The following is a 27,931-nucleotide window of genomic DNA, read 5'->3' as shown; positions in this document are numbered from 1 at the left end:
TTTTCATCAGAAGACCCTGAGTCTGCAGCATCAGAAGTGAAGGACAGCGAGTGATGTAATGAAATGTGGAACTTCACCTCCATATCAAATGCCCTTTTCTAATTCTTCTAACTTTAAAGAGTTCACTCAAGGACGCCACACTCTCAAATCACAACCCAGAGGGGCCTGTTTTAAAAAGGTTGACCTTAACCAGTTTAGGCACTTTCAAGTTAACTTGGGTTCAAGAACAAAAAGCTCTAAAAATCGTGTTCTGACCTTTTTCAACGACTGTACAACTTCAAAGAATGAAACGAGGGGAGAAGCTCAAGGGAATTTAGCTCTTACTCAGGGAACAAAATTTAGCCCAATTAAAAAGATCTTAAATGTTAAGGCTGAGAGATTTAAACTTAAATCTGAAGGCGTTTGGTCTAGTTAGATTGCTAAAGTGCACGTAGCTTGAGTCAATTCCTCAAGTCTAGAGTCATGCTGAGAGAATTTTCAACTGCACCATCACCCTTTCATCAAAGTGGTCAGAGATGACCCACCTGGTAGCCCCTGATTCTCCAAGGCAGGGGTTGGGGCTTTTTATGCTGTATGCATTAGGTAAGCTGAAGAGGTGTGTTCACTCCCTGTAGGAAAGAACATTCCTGTGGGCGATGCATCAGCTGAGACAGAAACCCCAGAAGAATCATAGAAGGATCCAATGGGTTGGAATTTCCCTGCTGGTCCCAATGCTGTCCAACAGAACTTTCTGTGATGAGGAAACGTCCATCTAGCCACATGTGGCTGTTGAATACTTGAACTGTGGCTAGTTTGACCAAGGAACTAAAATTTTAATTTTATTTAAACTTAATTTATATAGCCACATGTGACTAGTGGCTCTTCAAGTAAAGTGTGAAGATAACTCCTAGGAGAATGTGTTAAAAATACAGACCTTCAGGCCCTATAGCTGGGGATTCTGGTTCAATAGCAGTGGGGCCAGGCATTGCCCTTTTTAACAAGCTCTTCAGGTGGTCCTGATGCTGGTGGTCCTGCAGCAATGCTCTAGACTTCAAGGAGGGCAACAGTCCATGTATGAGCTCTTGGTGGTAGGGAACACCCACTGCATGGAGACAGACTGCAGGAAGGATATGGAATGGGGCCTGGCGGTGAGCCTGGAGGCCAGAGGCTCACCTGCTAGTCTCCAGCTTAGAAATCAGTGGAGCACTGGCATGGCCTTTGGCTGTGACAACTGTTCAGATACTGTCAGGACCACAGCTGAACTCTCCTCTTGTTCTACCGGCTCTTGACCTCCACTCATAGCCACCAGCCACTGCTATACTTACGCCAATTGCATTCGTCCATGAGCACTCACCTTCAAAAATGCCATGCCCAATTCTGCAAGGGCCCTCCACAGGTCACCTCCAGACTGGATTCTGTGAAAGCCAATATTCACCCCTCCCAGACTCTCAGGGCCATGCCTCCTATGAGCCACATCTTTGTGTCTCTGGGCCCTGCTCAACAGCCAGGCTCTTGGTCCTTTTCCGGGGCTCTGAATAAAGGCATACCTGTTCTCCCAGCATCTCAGATACCAACTGTATGCCTTCCTTTCTATGACTCCAACATTCAGTTGTTCATCAGATTCTGTCCATTTTGCCTGCTTAACATTTCTTAACTACTTATTCCTTCCTACCAATACTCTCTTGGCTCAAGCCATCATCAGCTCTCCCCAGACAGCAGTAATAAGCAGTCTCTTAACCGCACCCACTCTACCCTCCTGACTAGTCTTCACAGGCAGCCAGATGGTCTTTAAAAGACTGAATTTTGCCTAGGCGCAGTGGCTTACTCCTGTAATCCCAGCACCTCCGGAGGCTGAGGCGGGTGGATCATGAGGTCAGGAGTTGAAGACCAGCCTGGCCAACGTGGTGAAACCCTGTCTCTACTAAAAACTACAAAAATTAGCTGGGTGTGGTGGCAGGCACCTGTAATCCCAGCTACTCAAAAGGCTGAGGCAGGAGAATCACTCGAACCCAGAAGGCAGAGGTTGCAGTGAACCAAGATTGTGCCACTGTACTCCAGCCTGGGTGACAGAGTGAGACTCCATCTCTAAGTAAATAAATAAATAAATGACTGATTTTTTTGGGGGGAGGGGATCAGTGGCTTATGCCTTTGAGAGGCTGAGGTGTGCATATTGTTTAAGGCCAGGAACTCAAGACTGACCTGGGCAACATGGTGAAACCCAGTCTCTACAAAAAAAAAAAAAAAAATAGCTGAGTATTGCAGTGCACACCTGTAGTCTCAGCTACTAGGGAGGCTGAGGTGGGAGGATCACCTGAGCCCAGGGCAGTTGAGGCTGCAGTGAGCTGTGATTGCACGACTGCACTCCAGCCTGGGCGACAGAGTGAGATCCTGTCTCAAACAAATGAAAAACAGAAGCTTATCACGTCATTGTTCCGCCTACAGGCCTTTTCTTCCCTGGTGTGCCATTGCCTTTATGAATGAAGTTAAGGCCCTTATCAGGGCACACAAACCTCTGCATAGGCTGGCTTCCTCTGTCTCTCTCCTTCTTGGTCATCAGCACAAAGACCTTCTAGAATCTGAGAAGCTGGACCTTCAATTCCCTCTTCTTTCTCCCTCTACCTTCTGCTCTCCTTGCCTGGGCTCTTCCCTGTGTGCACGGCTGAAAAGCTGCTTCCACATCTTCCCTCTCCAGACTAGACACTGGCCCCATAAGCCCCCCTCCTGAGCACTGAGCACTGCAGTCATCCAGTCACCGTTTTTGTACAGATCTGCTTAGTGTTGGGCTCCTTGACTAAATTCCAAGAGGACAAGGACTTTATATTATTCACCACTCACCCTCCAGGGTCAATCACAGCGTCTGGTATTAAACACATATTTGTGAATAAATGGCCAGGTGAATAAGTGAATGAATGGGCAAATGACTTCTTTAGCATATCAATAAAGATTAATAAAGAGAATTAATATGGCAGATGATAATCACTGAAGATGGCAGATTAAGCCAACATGTTCCAACATGACCTCTGACATCAGAAGAGCAGACAATTGTTCAAATGACTTTTACAAGTTTTGATCTTGGGGGACATGAACAGGCACATTATCTTAATTATCTTTATTAATTATTAATGTTGAGTAATTATTAATAAGATATTAATAGAGATTCTGATAAAGATATGTGAATAGCAGAAGGGAAGCTGAGCACTGGAAAAATGAAACTATAATTTCTGAGATATGGTTCCACTGACATTTGTTTAATCAGTAATTAGAACTACTAGGCAGTTTAGAGTTCCCATTCCTAAGGGCAGGCTGCAGGGAGGGGGTGTGATGTCCACCTGGTGAGGCACTGCTGGTCTGTGTGCTCTGAGGGAGGGTCCAGGCCATGCACTGCCTCCAGAGGAGCACCTCGAGCCATGGTCAGCATTAATAACATCTTTCATCTGTGAGTGGATCCACAACAGCTTCCATAGCATGCTCCCGTCCCTAGGACTCTACAAGAAATCTAGAAAGCTTGTTCTCTTGGGTTGGGACAATGTGGATGAAACCATTTTTCCTCACATGCTCAAAGATGGCAGATGGGGCCAACAGATGGGGCCGATCTCTGACGTCAGCAGAGCTGACAACTGCTGGCATGACTTTTACAACTTCTGATCTTCTGGGGTGTGAGCAAGCACATTGGGTTTGGAAGAGTGATCTCCCAGCAAGAAATGGGATTGCCTTTCTAGGGGGCTGTGCAGATTGTCTTCAGATCCTGGAATCCAAAGTGGAGCTCAATGCTTTAATGACTAATGACTCAATGCTTTAATGACAGATGAAAGACATGATTAATGCTGACCATGGCACGAGGGCCTCCTCTGAGGTGCGCATGTCCTGGACCCTCCCTGAGAGTGCACAGACCGGCAGCACCTGGCCCAGCAGTGACTCACCGGGTGGACATCACACCCACTCCCCGCAGCCTATCCTTAGGAATGGGGAGTTCTAAAGTGTTCTAGAGTGAATACTAATTAAACTGATAAAAGAATATCCAGTGTGGCAACACTTATCTTGAGTAAGAAGAACTGAACAGAACAGGCACAGTCAGTGAAGAAAAGCTCTGCGCCATTTGGGCTTGATGGACAGACCACAGGAAAGGAACTGTGACCAGAAAGAGCCAAATGCCTTCTCTAAGGAATCGCTCATGTTCAGTGTGTATAACAACAGGGCTATGGCAAGGGCTTCCACTGGTTTGCCCAGCATATTGACTGATGTTTGGACAGTGAAAATAAAGTTTAACTTCTTGATAAAAGAAACAAAAAGATAGTGGGTGGGCAGAGGGGAAACAGGCTAGGCTTCTTCTGCAAGAGAAGAAAAAGGAATAGCACTCTACACTCAAAGATTTTAAAAGTCCAACTCCTCGGCATGTCAAGACTGTAAAGGTAAGATCCCTACAGCAGCTGGGTCCCAAAGGACCAGCCTGCAAGTCTGTTCCAGGTCTTGCGAGCATTGAGATGTTTGGCCATCACCAAGACCCACAAGTAAAGAGTAGGCATAACCTGATTCCCATTAATTTGGAAATCCAAAACAGACATAATATGATTAGGTAAAGTAATTAAGATTGCTGGATCCACAGAGAAATGTTATTGAGTCATTCAAACCTGATCATCAACATTAACATGAGCTCTAATCTTCCTGCACTGACTGGACACAGATGCCTGTTCCATTTTGCAGACAAGGAGGCCAAGGTGGACAGATCTCTTGAGACCATGAAGGAAGTGGAGAGAATATCAACAGCTTGCAATGCTGCTTTCAAAACCTGGGCTCCTAACTCCAAATCGTATGTTCCTTTCTAGAAGCTTTTCTCCTTGAATTGTTTTTCACTTCACCCAGGTGGCCTCCGACCTCCTGGGAACTCACTTCCAGTTTGGTCCAGGTTGCCTGGGTTCTGTCAGCCACTCATTTGACGAGTGTTTCTCAAGTGCCTATTATGAGCCATGCTGTGTGGGAGGTGGTCAGGGAGGGTGTGAAGACCCTGTCCCTCACTGTAAGGATGTCATGGTCGGTGGAGGAGGAAAGGAACAGAACATCCAATGATGGAAATGAGAATATAGTAGCAGGTGGCTCTCTGATGTCGGGCTTGGAACACTGAACGATGCAGGGTTTTGGCTGTGTCTCACCCTGTGTAGCAGAGGAATGACCTCCGCTGCCTAGGACCCACCACATATACCCACCACATATACCCCCACACACTCAGGTGGAAGTCACCCTTTTATCAGCCACACTGCCTCAGGGGTTTCTTTTGAGTATGCAGGTCTCATTCATGAGAACTACTAACAAATTTCCTTCTGAACTTGCAACGTTTATTTTTTTGTTAACCCAAGCATAGGATTTGACATTTATCCCCGTTAAATCTCATCTTGTTAGTTTTGGCCCATTGATCCAAACTGCTGAAATCTCCATAATCCAGATTTTGCCGTGCTGAGCACAGTTATCCACCCCCAGCTCTGCATTGCCAGGAAATGTAATCAGAGCACCTTTTATGTCTTCATCGGGATGGCTGATGAAACTGTGGGCCAGGACAAGGCCATGCACACAGCCCTAAGGCCACCAGCAGTGACCTCAGTGCCCCTGTTCAACATGGGTTGGGTCAACAGGACCAATGGCTTAGTATCTTCTGGATGGTAATTCAGCCAAGTAAACCATCTAATGCCATCTCCACACTGGCTACATTTCTCCGTTCTGCACCATGATTTTCTGAGAGACGATTTAAAATAAATGCATTTCCAAATATTTATGTCCATGTTTGGCCATATTAAAATGCCCTTTCTGTTATTGTTCTAGAGTGAATACTAATTAAAGTTTCCCTGTAAGAGATGTCTGGAATCGTTCCAGACAAAATAAGTCAATGCTGAAGTTACTCTATCCCAGAGATACCCCCCTAACATGAATTCAGTGGGCCATGGACCTCCCATGGCAACTGCCTTCAGTCAGTGATGGGAACAGGACTTGAAATGAAGGTGCTCTGGGATTGAGAGACCTAGGGAGCGTGATCTACTGCCATCATGCTTCATTATCCTAAGCTGGAAAAACTGATGTCTAAGCTGGCCAGCCTGCACACTAAAACATTTTCATCAGAGATATAGTTTCACAGAGTACCTGTGTAAGGGATGGCCTGAGTGTCCGTGGGGATCCAGTAGAGTTATGAAAGTTATAAACTTGGTTTCTGCAGGTCCATAGGCAGGCAGCAATATTGTGAAAAATGCTTCTCAGGGGAAGCTTTGCGTTTCTTTAAACATTCAATTATGGCTATACAAATACAGATTTTAAGTGAACAACATCCAATTTTTCATAAATCAGAGATGTTAGAAGGCAAATAAAAGAGATTCCCTGAAAAACTATTTAATAAAAATTCAGCCCCGTGCCATGAAGAATCAGTTCACCACAGAAGCATTTTAAGTAGGGTTAATTAGATGACTCTCAGCATTAGCTATAGATTTAAGGGACTAGGACTACTTTAATTTAGGTTGTGGCTTCTAAGCAGGTTTTTCAATTACAGCAAGTTTCTGGATATTTAAAGACCCAATATTCAACAAGTAGATCTTATTTGCTCTTTAAAAGTCACTAGAGGCCTTTCAGAGGCCTTTCAAAATAACCTTTATCATTTCCTTTTCAGGAACAATAAATATGTTAGCATTCTTCTTTTAGCCATTACCAAATTTTTATGATATGTTTTTTCCTTCAAAGAAAAGGGTTTATTCCTTATTTTAAAAGTAGTATTTTATTTTTGTAAAACATTAAGACAATAAAGTAAATAGCTTCTATAATTTTCCTACTCAGAGATACATGTCATGTGTATAATTTTTAAATAAACATTGAATACTATGTAAGCTATTTTCATTAAAAAAATAATAAACACTAGCAGGAAACAGCTATTTTCTAACATGCTAGTTACATTGATTATATCATGAATTTTTTAAATAATAAAAGTTTCATCATTTTTAATTGTTGAATAGTATCCTGTTTCATAGCTGATTATTGAATCCATCTCCTATTAACATACTTTTAGGTAAAACAACCTTGAGCACAGGGCTGACTCTGGGCCTCCGGGCGCTGGTGCGGTGTACTGACCAGCTTGACTTCTGATTGGTCAGGGGTTCATCCTGATTGGTCATGCCCTCTAATGTACTGGTTGTTAAACATGCAAATGGCCTCTGCTTACATTTTTATCTCTGGGTTCTTATAGCTTCATTTGTGAAGACTCTCTGACTTAAATCTACTGGGCCAATGGCTATGCAAATTAAAAATCCTGTTATATACTAAATGATTGATTGCCTTTTGTGTCTAACAGCATCACAGTTAGTAGTACACAAGCATTTCACTCTACTTGATTTTTTTCTTTGTATTCATTGCATCAAAAGTATAGTTCATTTGGAATAAACATGTAACCTTTTGCAAAAAAATTGTTACACTGAAGCATTTTGGGTAATCCATCATTAAAATAGTAATATTGGCATCCTCTTGTGAAAATGTTACTCTTAATATAAGGGAATTTCTAAAATTGGTACAATGCAATTAAACTTATAGACTATCACAGGAACGTATGAAACATTCTCCATATATTTTTGAAAATGCAGTCTGATAGTAAGTTTGGGAAGAGAGACATAAATTAAAAAGAGATAGTTTTATGTGTTTGACTTTTATAATTTTGAGATTATCTCATGAAAGACCCTGAATTGAAAGGGAGCAAATTAAGTCACCTTTAAAATGATATTTATACAAATTAGCCACTGTCTACCAGTCAACATATATTTTAGTATCTGCAGTAGTGGAAGGTAAATCATTTTCAGAGGGAACCATGGACAAGGCTACTAAGTCACTTTACAAACTCAGAGAACCAGGTGGGCTCTGAGAAATTATTTCTCTATGGAAATGTATGTCCATTATGAAGCTCAATGAAGTAGGATATAAAATTGCATATAGACTATGATATCAACAAAGAATACAAAAGAAGCAAAGGCTTATTTACAAGGAAAAAAAAAACCCCATCTATATAATTCACCAGAATCTTAACTGGATTGTGTTTGCTGGTAAGAGCACTTTTTTTTTTTGGTTTTAGGGTTCTTTGTTCCTTTTACCCCCTATAATGTTCAGTTTTCTTCACTGGGTATGCATATTATTTTCATAGGAAAAACAACTTAAGGTTTTTATGAGGTCGATTTTTGCTTCTCTACCTGCAGTCATAATGCTCCATAAGACGTTCAAGATTAGCCTCCCCTCATGCTGTGCACCACGTTTCTTCCAACAGTCTAACAATGGGAGCAGGTGCAATAAAGAAAACTCCTAAAGCCATCTGCCCACCACAACAAGTCCATCTAGAAAATGCATTCCCACCAGAAGCCTCATATTCTTTTGATCTTTCAGGGAATACCTTTTTTCTTACACTGAGATATTTTCAAAACCATATATAAAAAACAATCTACAAAAATGTGGTGCCCCTTGATATTCTTATGTGACGAAACAGAGTATGAAAATTTGTACTTTGCTAAGAGAGACAGATCAAAAGCAACACAAAGTTTTCTCTCTGGAATCCTGATTATATAATACATGTGTGCCTGAGCCTCTATTTTCAGATCAAGTCACAAGAAAAGCTAAAAACACTTCATTTCTTGTTCCCAAAGCTTCTGATTCATTTAATGGTAAGCAATAATCATGTAAAAAAAATACAAAAAGGCAGGTTGCCGATCCTAGGAAGCAGGTAATGTGATTTTATATACATTTTAATATATTGTGACATTAGAGATCAAACATTCAGACTGGCTGTTGATTGCGTCTTTCGTCTGACTTGCTAAAAACTCAAATCGAAGCACTGACACAAGTAAATGATCTGACTTGTTTATAGGGAGATGTTGAGTCAGGTTCTGGGACTCCAAGTCCCTGACAGAACTCAGCCCAGTGAGGCTCTCTCACCTCTACTCTTGTTTCAGAAAAAAATCAGCATCCTGCTGATGGGTGAGGAACAGAAACCAGTACTTTTGGAAGACAGAGACTGCTATTTTGACAAAGCAGGACTTGGAACATTGACTTCTATCTTTAAATACAGATTGCTTATTAGAAGAACTAATAAGCTCTTCTTTTATGATACTAATGAAATAGAATATTAAGGAATCCTTTAGATCAGAGGAATCTGTGGGGATATCCAGGGTGTAAAGAATAAGAAAATTAGTTGTTTTTAACTTACGCTTAGAGGCAGACAAAATTTTCTGCTAGTAAGGTATACAAAATATATACTAGTATCCAAGTGGCCCAGAAAAAGCCATAATGCCATTTTCTGGAAATTTATATAATTTTTCCATAAAAGGACCAATTTTTTAAAATAAGAAGATGAAAGAAATAGTCTAAACCACTGGAGATAAGCTTTGAAAGATAAACTCTTGGTATTTCTCGGGGAGATAATTTTTATCAGTTTGAAGCTGTTTCCCCTAATATAATCCAGGAGTTGTCAAATGTCAACTAATTATAAAACTCTGTTATTTGAACAGTATAGGGATGCTTAAATTAAATCCTTAAACAATTGGGCTCTGAAAAAATAAAACCTCAGAACTATGAAAAATAGTGCTAAGTTATAAAGCTCCTTTATAGAGTGATAAAATTCTTTATTTTTCCATCAGATAATTTTTTAAAGTTAATTCTAGCCTCAAATCCAAATTTGGATTACAAATCCAGGCATTTTGTTCTGTTTTTCTAAACGCCAACATAAATCACATAGCACTTTCCTGTCCATGGTGTCTTAACTTTCTCCTATCATGCAATAAACAAGAATTAACTTACTCATTTCTTTCCAGATTTATGATCAGTTCTTTGCTTTCCAGTTGTATTCGAATATTCAGCACTTCTGGATGTTTCTGAAAGATAAACAAGAAAAATCAGCTGAAAAATGTTTGGCTTTGACTTACAAATATCTGAATAAGCTCCACAGGCATAATCAATTGAGGGAATAAATGATGCGGTCAATCTAAGAAAGAGCCAAATGCCATCACAACACAGTCTACAAATTAAGTTTTCTTAGCAGTAGTAAAGACCAGGCACAGGAGGATTGCTTGAGTCCAGGAGTTTGAGACCAGCCTAGGTGGACAACATAGTGAGATCCTGTCTCTACAAAATAATAAAAATAAGAAAATCAGAATATTATCGAGGTATGGTAGTTTGTGCTTGTGGTCCCAGCTACTTGGGTGGCTGAGGCGAGAGGATCACTTGAGCCCAAGAGTTCGAGGCTGCAGTGAGCTATGGTCACGCCACTGTACTCCAGCCTGGGTGACAGAGTGAGACCCTGTCTCAAAAAAAGAAAACAAGCCTCTAATTCCAGCACTTTGGAAGGCTGAGGGTGGGGGGGCAGATCAGCTGAGGTCAGGTGTTCGAGACCAGGCTGGTCAACATGATGAAACCTCATCTCTATTAAAATTACAAAAAAATAGTCTGGTGGTGGCACACCCTTGTAATCCCAGCTACTCAGGAGGCTGAGGCAGGAGAATTGCTTGAACCCAGGAGGTAGAGGTTACGTGAGCCAAGATCATGCCATTGCACTCCAGTCTGGGCAATAAGAGTAAAACTTTGTCTCTAAAAAAAAAAAAAAAAAAAAGAAAAAAAAGACAAGATTGGAGGGAGAGTTGGGGGTCATCCCATGGAACAGCACCACAAACTCAAGGGGACCTCACTCTTTCTGGTCAGCACTGCAGAGTGCAGAAAGTAGAGACTCAGTCTTGCTGAAACATCATCACCACCACATTCAATTAGTGCTTCCTTCAGTTATGTGGACTTTGTCTGCCTTTGCCTTGTCAGTTATGTCAGTATTACGCTTACTGTATAAAAGCCATGAGAATGAGAAGTTTAGACGTAGTTTTCTAATATTTCATATCTGAAAGGCGGTCTTATAACTCCAGAGCTCAAGAGACCTTTTCACAATATATATAACGTTTCAGCCATACCATGACTTAACAAACCACACACTAGTATACTTTAAGATAACACAGATTTTGTAGGTTCCAAATAGCCAACATGAAAATAATTCGTTAAAATGAAACAAAATTTAAACAAAACCTACAATAACTGAAGGTCATGTGAGTTTTGAGAAAAAGGCAAAACATGCCTTAACTAAGGCCATATAACGGGTAGAATCAGAAAGGCTGAAACACTCTCTTTGCTTTGTTTTTAGGGCAGCACTTTGTACATCTTCTTGTAGTCTTTCTGTCTCCCATGGTAGCCATTTGCTACCTATGGCTATTTCAGTTAACTAAAATAAAATGAAATTTAAAAGTTAGTTCACCAGTCATATGGGACACACTTCAAGACTCAATTACTAAATGTGGCAGGTGGCCACCACCGTGGAATAGCACAGACATAGAGCATTTTCATCCCCGTGGAACATTCTATTGGACAGCTCTGAGTCGGTGATGAAGACCTAAAACTGACATCATGCAATGGCTGCCTGAGAAATAGATTATTTTAACTATCAGGGCGTTCAAGAGATAAAATTAAGTACCAACCCAAGGATTTTTTTTCTTTTGAGCTTCAAGGAGGCTCTTTCTCAATTTTCACTGATGGAAGATATTATTTTAAATAGTCACTTAAGCTTGAGAGGTAAATTGGTGAATTTCAGATACATGAAATTCTTACGTATATTTTCTGCCTTTTCACAGGTCTTGTTTTTGATGGATTTATTCTAGCAAAACACTACAAAACCCATCAAATTTATATATTTTGATACTGTCTGGTGTTTATAAGAACTGCATGTATTTCTGAGTGTCTACTCAACTCGGAAAATTAATATTCCTATTTGATCCTACATGCCATGAAACATGCATCATTTCTCTGTAGTGTAGAGTGTCAGCGTGTTCTTATGCCCTTACAGATATTTGCTTTTGAGTCCATCACAGGGATTCTTGCATATTTGCCTATACTTGCCGACATCCGGGTTTCACTACAACCACTAGCATAATGTTCTCTCCAGGGTCTACAATATGTACTCATTAATTATGTGTGTGAAAAACAAGATTGTTAATTATATTTACAATAAAACATTAGAACAAAATGTCACAATATTCTGGCAAAATGTGTCCAAACACCATTATGCATGTATACTTGTGTGTGTATAACTACATGTTTTATATGTATGTAAACATAAATAACTTAGTTCCTTTAGTTACAAATTGTGTTTGCCCAAGATATCCATGCACAGATCACATACCTTAAAAGGAAATCCTGACAATTGTATATGTGAATAAAAATATATTATTTGCAACATCCATTTTCCCCAAAGAATTGACGTAGTTTAAGCATTAACATTTGAAGTAATTCCACATAAAGTATTAGAACTGTTATGAGAGTCCAATGTCAACATCTTGCAGAAGAATATATTTTCCTTCAGAGAGATGGGAAGACTTTTATGTGTATTAGTTGAGGTATGACTGGTAAAGGAGAAATCAATAGAGAGGGAGAAAAGACAGCTATTTTAATTCAAGACCATGAATTGCCTTAGACCTCTTAAAAGCATGTATTCGTTCCATCTTCTTTTGATTGTTATCCATTGAAGATAATGAAGTAGTACTGGTAAAATACGGCATTCCTTTTCTTAAAAATGATATATTGATTACCCTAATGGAACCGTGTCTTTTATCGAATGCTTAAAGAACTGCACTTGCCGAATAAATCAATTAAATGCTAACCAATGGGCCAGAAACGCTTTGGCAGTAATCGTTCTTTTTTTTTTTTTTTTAATTCGGAAAGTACATCCAAGAGTATATAAAATGTATAAGTACAATTTGAAAAACAATAAAATAAACACCAGGGTACCTAACACCCAGCTGGAAAAAGACTATTTCTATAATCTTAGAAGTCCCCTGTATTAGTTTGGTGGGGCTGTCATAACACGCACCACAGAGTGTGTGGCTTAAACAACAGAAATTTATTTTCTGACAGCTTTGGAGCTAGATGTCCAAAATCAAGACATTGACAGGTTTGGTTTCTTCTGAGGCCTCTCCTTGGCTTTGAGACAGCTGACTTCTTGCTGTGTCCACAGATGGCCTTTTACATGACTGTGTCCTAATCTCTTCTTATAAAGACACCAGCCATATCAGATTAGGGTCCACGAATATGACCTCATTTTACCTTAATTGCCTTTTTAAAGGGCCTTTCTCCAAATACAGTCACATTCTAAGGTACCAGGGTCAGGACGTCAGTATAGGAATTTGTTGCAGGGAAGGGGGAGGCAATTCATCTCACACACCCCGTCATGCTAAATTCATTATTACATTCCCCTTATTCCCAACCAGAGGTAACCATTATCCTGAGTTTTCTGTTAATCATTATCTCGATTTCCTCTACAGTTTTATTCCTAGTGTACATATTCTTAAGCAATATATTGTTTAGTTTTATCCAGTTTTGAACCTTATAAAAATGGCCTCATACTGTGTTCATTCTTCTATGAATGGACTGGTTTCTTTTACTTAAGCTTCTATTTGTTAGATTCATACATATGGTTGTATAGAGCTGTAGTCCATATATTTCATTGCTATGTTGTATTCTCCTACAGGTGGACTTTGGGTTTTTCTGACCACGTCTCCTTTTGCTCTTATCACACTGTTATGCATGTTCTTGTGTACATGTCGTCTCCTGCAGCGGTCCGCAACATTTTTGGCAACAGGGGCCGGATTCATGGAAGACAATTTTTCCATGGACTGGGGGTAGGGGGTAGGGGATGGTTTGGGGATGATTCAAACACATTATTATTACTTACTGTGTACTTTATTTTGATTGTCATTACACTGTAATATATAATGAAAGAATTATACAACTCACCATAATATAGCATCAGTGGGAGCCCTGAGATAATTTTTCTGCAACTAGATGGTCCCATATGGGGGTGATGGGAGACAGTGACAGATCATCAGGCGTTAGATTCTCTTAAGGAGTGGGCCACCGGATCCCTCACATGCACAGTTCATGATAGAGTTTTTGCTCCTATGAGAATCCAATGCAAGCGGTAGGGAGCAGCTGTGGTACAGAGCAGCTGCAAATATAGATGTAGCTTCTTAGCCTGCAGCTACCCTCCTGACGTGGGGCCTGGTTCACAGGGGTTGGGGACCCCTGCCTTGCTGGACAGATATGAGTTTCTCTGGCTAATCTGGGATGGAAACTCTGGGTGGTGATGTTTGCCCATGTTTGACTTTACTAGGGATCTTTGAATTCTTTTCCAAATTACAAATGGGTTATAAATGTTTCCCCCATTCCATACCCTCACAAATATCTGGTAAAAATTTTAAAAGGCAGGCAACACCCATCTGCTGACCGTGAAACTGCACCTCACCGGGGTTTCCTTTACGCCTCCCTCCTTAGCAGCGAGGCAGAGCACCTTTGCTTATGCTTACGGAACATTTCATGTTCTTCTCTGGCGAAATACTTGCTCCTGTTTTTTGACCATTTTCTTTCCTGCTTTCTTCCTCCCCCCTTTCTCTTGTCATTATTAAATTGTAGTTATTTCTACATTCTGGAAGCTATACTTTTGTCCATTTTATGTGCGATGAATATTTTCTCCCAGTTTGGGCTTTGTCTTTTCATCCTCTTGAGCGTGTTTCTCATGAACAGAATACTTTAATTTCAATAAAATCCTTCATGGTTTAAAGTTTGTGTGCCTCATTTGAGAAATCCTTCCCTACTCCAAGATCAAAAAGCAGATTGTGTTCTCTTCTAAATGTTTCATAATTTTTCCCTTCACATTTAAGTCCCATCCAGACTTGATTTTTGTGGCTAGTACAAAGTAGGAGTCCAATTCTACTTTAAAGAAAATATGATCAACAATTGTTCCAGCATCACTTGTTAAAGGTCTGTCCCTTCCTGGCTGAGCATGGTGGCTCATGCCTGTAATCCCAGCACTTTGGGAGGCTGAGGCAGGTGGATCACCTGAGGTCAGGAGTTCGAGACCAGCCTGGGTCTTACTATGTTACCCAGGCTGGTCTTGAACTCCTATCCTCAAGCAATCCTCCTGCCTCACTTCTTACAGGACGTTGGGCAGGAGAGAAGGAAAGGGTTCTGCAGTAAGAGAAGCATTATAATTCAGAGGCAGGTTCTCCTCAACAAAGGTGACAAACCATGGCAATGTTCAACAGCTTCCTGTGTCTTCCAAAGTCATAAGAAAATATCTTATTTTCTTAAGTTTGAAAGTCCAAATGAATCAATATATTTTTATCTGCTGCACTGCCTCTTAAGCCAAAAGGCATTGACATTTACTGATATCTCTACTGACCTGTATGTACGCATGCATGTACACATGCATGCATGTGCTGGAACATGTGTTTTTGTGTGTCACTGTATTATAGGACTCGGGCTGATGTCCCAGTTTATTATAGGATTTTTCATGAAATAGTTCTTGCTATTTCTACTTACATTTCACTCCCAAGTCCATCCAGGACTCAGATCTAAGTTCTCTCATTAGGGTATGCAGGCTGGGAGATAAACCCCAAGACTGATACTGCCTTTACCCCAAACCCCTCTTTCCTCCTAGGAGGGAAGCTTTATCTCTGGGCAAAACTTATCAGACACCCTACCCTCAGTGCACGTGTGCTCTCAGGAAGCACATGCCTTCCTCACAGAAAGGCGTTTTTGGCAGACTGCCACTGAGACAGCAAGCCCAGGCAAATCTGAAAGACGAGTGTGGCTAGGACCTAACTGCCCCCTTTTAAGACTCCCAGGTGCCTGTGTTGTCTCAGAGGTTTCCCACAATGCACTGGCCAGGGCACCCCAGGAAACCGGCTGTACAAACAGATGTGCAAAAAGTGATTGACTGATTGATTGGCTGACTAGATTGCTTTGTGTGTTTTTTTTTTGGTGCTATCCATGTTGTGCCGCCCTTCCTTAATTTGTGTAATTGGAGGCTGATCCAAACTTGACTTTAAATCATTTCACCCATAATGAACACCACAAAAATATCTGGAGTCCATAAATGTAGCTTTGCATGGTTGTAGAGGTGCTTGTTATTTTTCCTGAAGGACAGAATGACATACAGCATCAGCTTCTTGGTGTTTTTATCTTTTTAAGGAATAAGAAATTCTCAACAGCTTAGAAAAATCTGCCCGATTCTGAGGGTGAATTAATGTGGCAATGGAATGGCAGCAGGGCTGGCAGGCAAGAGGGAATTATCATCCAAAAAGTAAGATTTGGGGTCAACGGCCAAATCCACTCCCATCACAACTCTGAGGTTATCCTTCCAAAGGCCATGGTCAGTTACAGCCAAAGTCATTCATCTCAACCATCAATACTGGAAGCTCAGAGGGATCTAATTTTTCAAGCAGAACAACAAAATTAAAATATTGCATTCAAGGGAACTCTAAAATAACTAGATCCCTCTCCGGCACTAAATAAATGCTTCAGGCTGCAGCCCTGGCATTCATGGGGCACAAGGGAGTCATTTATTGCTATGAATATTTAGAGGCAATCTTGATTACCACTTTAATATTAGTGTGCGAGTCCCACAGCCTGGAAGAGATGCACACCGTGGAATTTAGAGAAGACAAAATTGAATTAACGGCAGTATAACACAGTCAGGAATTAAGGCACTGCAGCGCCATAATGGGGTGTCCCTGGCTTGGGGCCTATATTTTATTACATAAATAACAATAATGTTTATTCATGAGTTATTGACAATTTTTCTGATAGATAATGAACCTTAGCAAACAACCTGTTAAAAGGTACAGGATGTCACGTATTATCCTTAGGTGTATAATGGAGTTGGAAATTGTTCGTGTGTTAAAATGTTGGATTACTTTTAGCACAGGACTGTCTCACTGTGTTTCCGTAGCATGATAGATCCTCGGTTTTTCAGGCCGCTTCTCCCTCCCTGCAGGAAAAGGTACCACCACATCACCTTTGGTCCTTGTCATGCACTTAGCCCAGGTTCTTTGTCCCATTGCTACTGGTATGATAGCTAATCCTCAAGTTTGCAGCAAACATTTTAGATTTTCATTTTAGATTATTTTAGCTAGAGCCAGAGCATCTTAAAGCCTTATGTATTCACTGACATACTTCTGCTCTCCTTCCGTGCATCTGAATGCTACAGAATGACAGCCCACCAGGTGTGTGCATCTGTCTGAGGACAATGGCCAATTCTGAGGCCGACGACGTTACTCTGCTCCTTTCTCAAGCTTACTATTGGAAGAGGGACGTGACAACATGACTTATGAGAAAGCACCCTGGAAAACACTGTGATATGGATTTCTCAAACTTAACACGGCTAAAATTCTGTTTTTATTTGACCATTTCCTTCCCTCACCCCTGATCCACGACAAAGGGGAGGCTGGAGAAAATCCACCCAAGCTTTCCTCCAGAATTCCTGATCTTAGTGATGCCCTTTCTTAAAACACTTCAACAGGGACCTGATGTGCTTAGAAAAAAACAGCCGTGAAGGCTCTGGCGTCTGCTCGCCTAGTGGTCTCACGTGCAGGCCATCACTCACTTGCTTCCAAAGCTTCCGGGTCCCCGTGCCTGCTGACTCTCTGCCAAAACATCTTCTCTGGGCCCTTTGTGCAGCTTAACCTCCAGGCACTGGCCTGGACAGCACTGCCTCAGAGAAGCCGTAGCTTCCTAAGGGGGCTGTTTGTTCTCACAAACCCCGTTTCTGTCTTTTCCTAGCAAAGTTCCTCCTTTGTGATGATTTTTTTTTTCTTTTACTTGTTTACAGTCTGTCTCCCTTGGGAAAATAGAAACTTCCCAAAGGCAAATATTTTGTCAGCGTGTTCCACGTTACAGTCCCCACGTCTGGAGCAGGGCCACCAAGATGCCTCTGCAGGATGAAGGGTGCAGGCAGGAAGAGCAGGGGATGCAGGAGGAACACTGACTGGGGGGTGGGGAGGAGACCCCAAAGCCACAAAGGTACCCTGAGGTATAAGAGCGGCCTCCAGACCCTCCTCACCTATCACACGCTGTCACAAGCAGAGGACTGCAGTCCTACCCTCTGACCCATGGGCTGCCTGCTTGCCTCACCCTGGGAGGCCGATGTCCCCTGTGGGACATTAGTGGTTGTAAAAGGAGGCATGTACAAGGAGCAGGGAAACCCTGGCTTTTGAAAATGGACTTGCATTCTGTTCTTCTGAGGAGAGTAGGCAGGGCTAGCCCTGTGAGCTGAATTTCTTATATTTGTACTTGGGACTGGATACAAATGACCAATGAATGCATCTTCCCAGGCGGGCTCCCAGCACCCTCTGCTCTCCAGAGAGGATTCCATGTCCTCCGGCTCAGTTTCTTTGGACCTTCGTGATGAAAAATCCAAAATAGGGCAGACAGGGAGGGGAAGCAGCAGGAGGGGGAGCAGCAGCAGGACTTTTGATAAAATCTGAATCAATACAAACTACAAGGTGAAGAGTGGAGGTGGGCGTGGTGACATGACAGCCTGGGGACAGAACCATGTGGTGACGTGGTGGCCCAGGGACAGAACAGCATGGTGACATAGTGGCCCTAGGCACAGGACTGCGTGGTGGTATGGTGGCACCAAAGACAGGACTGTGCAGTGACATGGTGGCCCTGGGACAGGAATATATGGTGATACAGTGACTCCAAGGACAGGACTGCATGGTGACATGGTGGCCCTGGGGACAGAACTGCATGCTGACATGGTGGCCCAGGGACAGGAAAGTGCTAACACAGTGGAGCAGGGAAGAGGATCATGTGGTAATATAGTTACCCCTAAGGACATGACCACATGGTGACATGGTGGCCTGGGACAGGACTGCATGACACAGTAGCCCTGAGGATAGGACCACATGATAACATGATGGCTTGGGGAGAGGACCACATAGTGACATGGTGACCCAGGAATAAGGTTGTGTGGTGACATGATGGCCAGAGAAAAGGACCGTGTGGGGACACAGTGGCCCAGGGACAGGATCATGTGGTGACTTGGTAGCCCTGGGGACAGCGCCATGTGGTGACATGGTGCCCAAGGGCTGGACTGTGTGATTACATCATGTTGCTGAAGTCGGCCTCTGACCAGGCCCGAGCTGACAGCAAACCCCACCAGGCTGCAAGGCCACCTCCTCAGACCAGTGCCACCTGTGCCCTCTCCTGCATCCAGGCATCTCTGCCAGCACCTGGCTCCCTGCTGAGGACTGTCAGATGCCAAGGTGAGGAGGCAGAAGGCCAAGGCTGGGATGGGTCTTTCCTGTCAGCCACGTACCTGCTGGGCTCATAAGGACCACCGGCAGCCCCAGTACCATGTGCCCGGCATCCACATCCACAGGTGCCAGCCCCTTGCAATGTTCAGTGTCAACACTGGCTGCACTGGGAAGCAGGGCTGAGGAGGAGGTCTGCTTGTCATGGGAAGAAGCCCAGGCTGGGTTCCAAGACCCAGTTCACTTCAGCAACCTCAGGCCACCTCTGAGAGCCCAAAAGGAGGTCTTGGAGCACCCTGATCAATGTCTAGGAGCATCCTAGGTTGAAAGTTCATGGAGATGCAGCAATTCCTCCTCTTTTGACTACAAAGGAACAATAATTCTAATATTTCATTTACTATTTAATTTTTCATTATGGAAATGTAGCGTTTTTTCATTTAAGAGGCTCAGTAGGAGGGGCCTCAGGCTAGACGGCTGTGGTCAGTTCGTGGCTGTAAGCCAGGGACTGCAGGTCAGTCTTTCAACACTGATGGGCCTCAGTCTTCTCACCGGGAAAATGGGATAGTCACGCTATCCAGTCTACCACTGGTCAATGTGGTCATTGAAATAACAGGTCTCCAAAGATATCTATGTGCTAACCCTGGGAACCTGTGCATAGGCTACCTTACTTGGTGAAAGAGGCTGCAAAGATGCAACCTTAAGTAAGGTTAAGGACCAGAACATATCCTGGATTAGTGAGACGGACCCAACATAATCACAGGGGTTCCTGAAAGTAGAGAATCTCTCATGACTGGGGTCAGAAAGATGTGACAAGAAGGCCAGATCCACTGTGCTCACTTTGAAGGTGTCAAGGGAGCCATGAGCCAAGGAACCTGGTGTCTCTAGAAGCTGTGAACCGCCCTCAACTGCCAGCAAGAACATCGGGATCTTGGTCCCACAACCACATAGAACTGAATTCTGCCAGTGTGTCAATGAGCAGGAAATGGGCTCTCCCGGAGCCTCCACCAAGAAGGAAGTCCTGTGGACACTTTGATTTTAACCTGGTGAGATTTGAAGCAGAGAATCCAGCCACACCCACTGGGCTTCTGACATTGAAACTGTGACTGTGAGATAATAAATGGGTGTCATTTTAAGCCACTTAAATGGGAGTGATTTGTTACAGCAGCACTAGACAATGGACGTAATTAAGACGATTGCTATGAGATTCAAATGATAAAAAGGCTGTTTGGAAACCATCATGCATGACAAAATGAAAAAGCATGCTTATTACAGAAATCCAATCACAAATCAAACCGCAACTGCACAGCAGGACAGTGACAAGATACCAATTCACTTACTATTTATTGCTATTCTCCCAAATTGCACCCTTTTATGCTTTTTATAGTTAGATCAAAATGGGCATAATAAATGAGATTTTGGAAAATTTTCAAAAAGGAATATTATACATTTATTAACGAGGGCCTATTTATGAGCCAGGCACTGGGTCCAGTTCTGGGTTGATAGCTGAAAGCAGCTTAGCTTTCTCACTTCTTCTATATGGGAAGAGGTTCTTACGTAATATGTGTACGACCAATCATAGAAGGGGACAGAAGGTACTAGAAGACTTGTGGGATCTTCTAGTACCTTCTATCCCCTTCTATGATTCACAAAATATGTGAATGTACTTCATTTTGGTGTAGAATGCTTTAAGGCAATACTTTCTAAGGTATGCTTACTGATATAAACAGGGCAATTAAAATATTATAAAAGCACAGAGCACTGTTCTTGGAACGGCCTGTGCAGCCTTTGGAGACAGCCAGCGGTGGAATAACATGTGCTGTGTTTATTAACCAGAAAGCTCGCTTCCAATTCAAAGGTCATTTATCTAACTCATTTCATGTCTGGAAACATTCACTTACCCTTTTTTCCCGCCTACAACACCATTTCGAAACTGTCAGTCAGGGGAAGTTAGCTTAAGTTGCTAGTTTGTTTGCATGCAAGCTGTCTTCTAGAAGAAATATCCCATTCATATGTTGACTAAGAGCCATTTATAAAGCATCACCGTCATGTCTTTCAAATAAACATTAGCAGAATATACTAAGCCCTTTAAAGAGTGATCTTGCTATGGATCACAGAGGCACCGCCAGTCACTGTGTACTAAGTGAAGCCGGATGCAAACAAGTTTTTCTATTACAAACAGAATTACAGCTAATTGCTGACTTTTTATGAAACACATTCAAATTGCACCATGAAAACGCATGCTACAAGCCTCACAAAGATCCTGCAAAGACAATTCTCATTTCATGGCTTCAGACAAAAATTGAAGTGAGAGTGTCACCCGCTTTTTCCTTTGCTTGCTTGTCTGGCTGTATCTTGGGGGCATTCATTAGAGCCTCAGCATCAGGAGGGAGATGGAACAGGAGGAATGGGACTGAGGTGCACGCTGAGGCTGGAGGAGAAGCTCCACTGGAGCTGGGAGATGGAGCTGGAAAGCCCAGGGCTGGGGCTGTGATGGATGTAGCCCCGGGACTGAGGACAAAAGGCAAAAGCAGGTGAAGGATTTGAGAAGGACTCGAAGTCGTCTGGCTGTGTGGCCTTTGGACCAGCCACCATGTGAACCAGACCATCACTTGACCAGGCCTGCAGGACTTTGCAACCTTTTATAACTTTCCATCTCCAACCCAGCCTGGTCCCGGGACAGAGTGATCCTTAATCTGTATACTTTGCTGATGAAAACAGGGGTTCAGTTATTTTTCCTGTTAAAATATTAAAAAATCAGCCAGTCATGAAGCCCAGGGATACTGATGAAAAACTTGGTCCTCTATGTAGAAGACGCTCGATTCCAAAGCTCCAGCTCTGACCTCTGTAATGTATGTGCCCCAGCACATACATTACAAATGGCCCAAAAGCCACGATCAGCAGATCTCTCCCTGGCAACTCAAAGGCTACAGTGTTGGAAAGTCAGCAGCTCATTTCGTACTTCTCCCGACTCCCCAGGTGCATTCCTCACTTGGTGATCCCTTCTTCTTCCTACTGTCATCATCATCCTTTTTGGTCCACACTGGTACCTTCTTCTAACTCTCTTTTTTCTCTCGGTTCCAATGTTGAGTTTTGTAATTCCTTCTCTGGAGTATCCCCACAATTCCTCCTATTCCTGCCACAGGGCCTTCATTCCAGCTCTCCTCTGGCTACTCTGTCACCAGCCAGTCCTATACATGGTTCCCCAAGCCGTTTTATTAAGGTGGGGCTCAAACAATCCTTCTGCCCTTCATCTTGTGTACACAGCCAAGATTCCTGGGCATCCCAGACTGCTCGACCTGTCTCCTCTCCCTCCATCCCATTCAGTGCTCGCGAGCAGGATTGATGCGCATTTTCTGTATCCCTACCTGCACCTATCTGTAATGGAACAGATAATAAATATATTAAGCTTTCTTAGCCATACAGTCCCTGTCGTGACTGCTCAACTCTGCCATTGCAATGCAAAAGCAGTCACAGATCATAGGAAAGAATGTGGCTGTGTTCCAATCAAACTCTATTTATGTACACCAAAATTTGAATTTTACATCATTTTATGTGTTATGAAATATTCTTCTTTTGATGTTTCTTCTCCAGCCATTTAAAACGGTAAAAAAATAAAAATAAAAAACCTCAAACACAGACAAGCATCAAAATCACCTGGAGTGCTTATTACAACAGCTCATAGTGCCCACCTAGAGCTTCCGATTCAGATGATCCAGATGGGGCCCAAGCATCTGCGTTTCTAGCAAGTTCTCGGGTAATGCTGATGCTGCTGCTCTGGGGACCACATCGCAGAATCATGTCCCAAAGTACACACCATCCAGTGCTGTCAATTTGGTTAAGTTGCTAACATCTAAGAGTCAGGAGAATTCTCAGACAAATCTGGAGGTGCAGCTTCTAGGAGGGGAGAAATATCGGAAAAACAGCAACACTGGGTTTCTACTTCAGTGTTAACAGTTGGCTAAAACTAACTAGAGGCCACCACTTCTCCCAGCCCTATCTGCCCTATGAGATACACACATGGAGGCCAAGGGGCAAGGCCTACCTGTCATCTTAGGTCCGGCTAGCTTCACTGGTTTGTAACACTGGCCTGGCCCCTATAGGTATTGAGTCCAGAATCCCTGGCCTCAAGTCTAACAGGATGATGTGGGATACACAAGAAACAAATGAATGAGCACACCATTTATTTTTATTTATTTATTTTTTTTTGAGACAGAGTATCGCTCTGTCATCCAGGCTGGAGTGCAGTGGCACAATCTTGGCTCACTGCAACATTTGCCTCCCGGCTTCAAGTGATTCTCCTGCTTCAGCCTCCCAAGTAGATGGGATTACAGGCGTGTGCCACCACACCTGGACAATTTTTGTTATTTTTTTTAGTAGAGACGGGGTTTCACCATGTTGGCCAGGCTGGTCTTGAACTCCTGACCTCAGGTGATCTGCCCACGTCGGCCTCCCATTTCTTCTTTTGCCTTTCCTTCTACTTCCTAAAATACTCTCCATCTTCCATAAGGCTCCCTCAGATGCCCTAGCCTTCAAAACTCTCCATGAAGGCTCAGGGAGAACTCTTCTCTCCAGTCTCTGTTCTTCTAACTACACTGGCACATTTTAGCTGAAACGTCGTTATTTCTGTTATTGCTTACAAACACTGTCCACTCACTAGGTTCCAAGCTTCTTGAGGCTTCAGCCAACTTTGAAAACCTGTCAGTGTGCCTTAAAACACTGCTTCTTTGTACATAAAAAGTACGAAATCTATGCCTTTTTGGATTAACCGTATCAATGCATCATAAAATGCTGTTCTCATCCCTTCATCAAAAGCTTACAGGGCAGATCCTGACACTGTGCTAAGTACAGGTTGTCCACCCTGATAATCAATCCTGATTTTTGCTACAAAGTTCAAACTCATCACTACATGGAATAAATGAATATACTGGAATTTTGGTTGCTGATGTGTTGACAAAGTATTTAAATTCACCCTTAACACAGATGAATTTCAGACCAAAATAGAAAATGTAGTCCTTGCTGAGGATGAGGCTGGAATGATCACAAGTGTGTGTTTACCAAAACATTGATGTATTTTGAGGCTTCCTGGATTGCCCTATCTGAAACTAAACCACAGGAGTGAAAATGTCACAGCATTAAAGAGGTCACTGTGGAAACTGCAGGATTTCTCCTGGGACAGTCTCAGCTGTTCAGGTTTTCTCCCTGTTCTGCTAGGAAGAGGAAAGGGTTGCTCCATTCCTAAGAATGACCTGACTTAAATGATGAAAAACTGGGTAAATAACTTACTTGGAGTGTAAAAGTAATGTTGACTTGAGAAAAAGAAAAACAGAGGAAGAGTCATGACAGCTAACAGATGTAGCACGTGGGTGTAAATAACTTACAGCGGACCAACATGATTTACAACCAGTAAGAACCAACATTCCATTATTTTCTAGAGATATCATATCATACAGAGATTCCTGAACTCCTACAGAAAAATCTTTTACTTGCAATTTCAGAGAGAATCGTTCAGAAAAGATTGCTAATGCACTACTAGCTGGAAGATACTTTGTAAAAACAAAATTGTGTGTAGATGTGTGTGTGTGTGTATGCGTAAGTGCCTGTGTGTATTCTCCTTAAGTATACAGGAGGGTCTTACCTAAAGTTGCAGTGGAATAAGAAAATACAAAAACTGTTGCATGATCACCAAGCATAAGTGAAAGGTTTCCTTGCTAATTCTTTACAAATTGAAAATACAGGCTTAGTGGAAAATAAAAGGAAGTGGTCAATTAAACCTATCAGAGCTTCACAGGAAACTAGAACTCATTTTTTAAAAAAAATATGATAGCCTCCTCTCCCTCTCCCAAAACAAATTGGAATCACATTGATCTGGGGTCAAATCTAAGCTCCATCACTTACTAGCTGTGTGTGCCTTGGTCACTGATAGCCTCTTGAGCCCATTGTCCCTCACTGGTAAGTCATAATATGGCAGCTGGGAGGACTAAATGACATAGTTTCTATCACTACTTGGACAGGGATGGCACATAGGAAGCACTTCATGTGACTGACAGTAAGGACCACACCATGCTGCTATTTGTATTGGTCATACCTTTGCTCCATTTGTCTAAGAATATATTTTTGCCCTACAATCCAGGAAAACACTACAGTGCTTACAATCTAATTTTCATTTTGTTGCAAACCATAACATTTTATCTCACACACACACCTCTGTTCTACTGGAAGTGAGAAAAAGAATCACTCTTAAAAACTGCATTCAAACTGACAATCATAGTTCTTGAATAAGAGAAGTTAATAATAAATCCCTTCTCAATAACTCTGGGGGATTCTATCCTTCATCATGAAAACCATGCACACTCTTTTTGCCCCAATCCTCCTAGACTCTTTTGGGCCTATTGTTTGCTGTTAATAAAGAAAAACAAAATAAAACAAAATTATGGAATGTAAAGTAGACAGAAGGCAAGCCCATCTTTCTTCCTCTGATGACCAAAGCTAAAAGTGAATCACTGTGATGAAGTATCGAACAGAAACACACACACACACACAAGCACAGACATACACACACACACACACACACACACACACACACACACACACACATCCCTCCATGGGTAAATCAGGCAATCAGGCATCTACGCTCTGCTTCAACCAATTCCAAGTTCTGGCAGGAAGAGTCCATGAAGGGCAGTAACCAGAGGGAAGAGGAGGCTCACCTTCATCCCTGTGCGTGGGGACCATCAAGAAATATGTGTTGAAACATTTTTTACAATAAAATGTTTGGTAGGGAACTGTCCGTTTTTTATTTTTATTTTGAGATGTTCTCTTGCCCAGGCCTGGAGTGCCTGGCTCACTGCCACCTTGAATTCCTGGGCTCAGGCAATCCTTCCACCTCAGTTTCCTGAGTAGCTGGGACTACAGGCACATGTCACCATGCCTGACTAATTTTTTAGTAGAGGCACAGTCTTGCTATGTTGCCCAGGCTGGTCTTGAACTTCTGGCTTCAAGCAATCCTCCCCGTTCAGCCTCCCAAAGCACTAGGATTCGAGGTGTGAGCCATTGTGCCAAGCTTTTAAAATATTTTTAAATGTAGTTGAAAAGAACTACATTTTCAAGGTCATGCACATTCATTTCTTCCCCCAAACGCATCTGTTGTGGGAGACACACACCCCTGTTCCCTCAGCTGCTTTCCCTGCAGCATGGTTACAGCCCAGCCTCCTTCTACACGCTGCTCTGGAAGCATGTCACAGACTTCTTAAAATGTAACCACGGTTGGAATATTGCAGATATGAGCCACCTAATTTAGAGTTCACTGAGACCCCATGTTTCCATTTCTGCATCTTCTGGGTCTCCAGATCCAGTCCAGGAGTGCATTCGCTTGTCATCTAAAATGACCCCTCACTCTTTTTAATATGAACTGCTATTATACCAGGTTTCCTTATCCCTGATGTGCTTAGCTAGTTTTGTTTTTTGTTTGTCTGTTTAACTGCAGGCTTTTTCATTTTACCTCACAACGTATCCTATTAATTTGACACACAGTTCCAACCTATTGAGGGCTTTTAAAGCTGGGATTCTTTCAGCCAAGCTGGTAGCTGCCTGGGGCCATGCTAGGCTTATTAAAGCATGAGATGCTGGTGTTGGTGAGAAGTCAAGAAATAGGCACTTCCAGGCACAGCTGGTAAAAGTGTAAATTGGTACAGCTTTCCATAAGGCAGTCTGGAAACAGTTTTCCCACTCCTTAAAAATGTGCATAGCTTTGATTCAACAATTCCACTTCTAAGAATTCATCTAAAGGAAATAACTAGAAAAGTATGCACAGATATAAGCAGAAAGACATCTAGCATAATTCACAGTGAAGTCAGAAAACACCTCTATGTCCACCTCGGGGGAATGGTGAGGAGAAAAAAAAAAAAGTGCGTGCCTGTAATCCCAGCACTTTGGGAGGCCAAGGCAGGAGGATCACTTGAGGACAGGAGTTCAAGACCAGCCTGGGCAACATAGTGAAAACTTGTCTCTACAAAAAAATTAAAAAATATATTAGCCAGGCATGGTGGCAGGTGTCTGTAGTCTCAGTTTCTCAGGAGGCTGAAGCCAGGAGGATCACTTGAACTCAAGAGTTTAAGACTGCAGTGAGCTAGAATTGTGCCACCACACTCCAGTCTGGGTGAGGGAGCGAGGCTCTGTCTCAGAAATGAAAAACAAACAACAAAACAACATGGGAACCACATGATGTGATATTCCACGGTCACTAAGCTGATGGTACACAAATGGAGGGGTTTTGCTTCTGGTAATGACAGTTGGAGTCATTTAGACCTAACTTCCCACCGAACAGAAAAATTATATTTGAAAGCATTATAGCATTTCCAAGTTATAAAGTATTATGGGACCATGACCCAGATGGAGAAGAAAATAGAAGGTATGATCCCAGAATGGGGAGGTGACTGTCCCACTCAAGGAATCTGCAGTTATTAGGAGAGGCAGTTGAGAAGCCAAAAAACCTCACCAGAACCTCCCACAGACTCAAAGGGCAAGGAAGACAAAAACCAGAGATGAGAGCCTGTGACCAGTTAGTACTGATAACTTCCCACTCCAGGGTTTGCGTTGGGATCTCAAAATGCTACATCCAGGGAGGCAAGGTGAATGAGGAGTGGACCAGTCTTCACAAAGACTGCTACCAGTTCAGTCGCTGACCACAAGTGCCTCCGGCTTAGGCACCAGCCATATGACATCATCTAGTGGCTCAATTTATCTTTAAGCTTCCCATATACAATGTCTGACACTCCAAAAATAACTAGGCATAAGTGAACACCAAGAAGATGAGACTGAAGTATATGAAAAAA

The 27,931-nt window shown here is 42.5% G+C and overlaps 1 protein-coding gene across 1 annotated transcript in view; it reads right to left on the bottom strand.

Annotated features, from left to right (window-relative positions):
• The window catches only part of ADAM12 (ADAM metallopeptidase domain 12), a 368,998-nt gene that overhangs the window by 256,905 nt on the left and 84,162 nt on the right, over window positions 1–27,931 (bottom strand). Inside the window, exon 3 of the mRNA XM_017537897.2 lies at window positions 9,778–9,851. Coding sequence (XP_017393386.1) covers window positions 9,778–9,851 — 74 coding nt within the window. The remainder of the gene's footprint in view (window positions 1–9,777; window positions 9,852–27,931) is intronic.

Source organism: Cebus imitator, unplaced genomic scaffold (genome assembly GCF_001604975.1).
Source record: "Cebus imitator isolate Cc_AM_T3 unplaced genomic scaffold, Cebus_imitator-1.0 Scaffold107, whole genome shotgun sequence".
In the NCBI taxonomy this organism is placed as follows: Eukaryota; Metazoa; Chordata; class Mammalia; order Primates; family Cebidae; genus Cebus; species Cebus imitator.
This window is presented reverse-complemented; position numbering and strand designations above follow the sequence as displayed.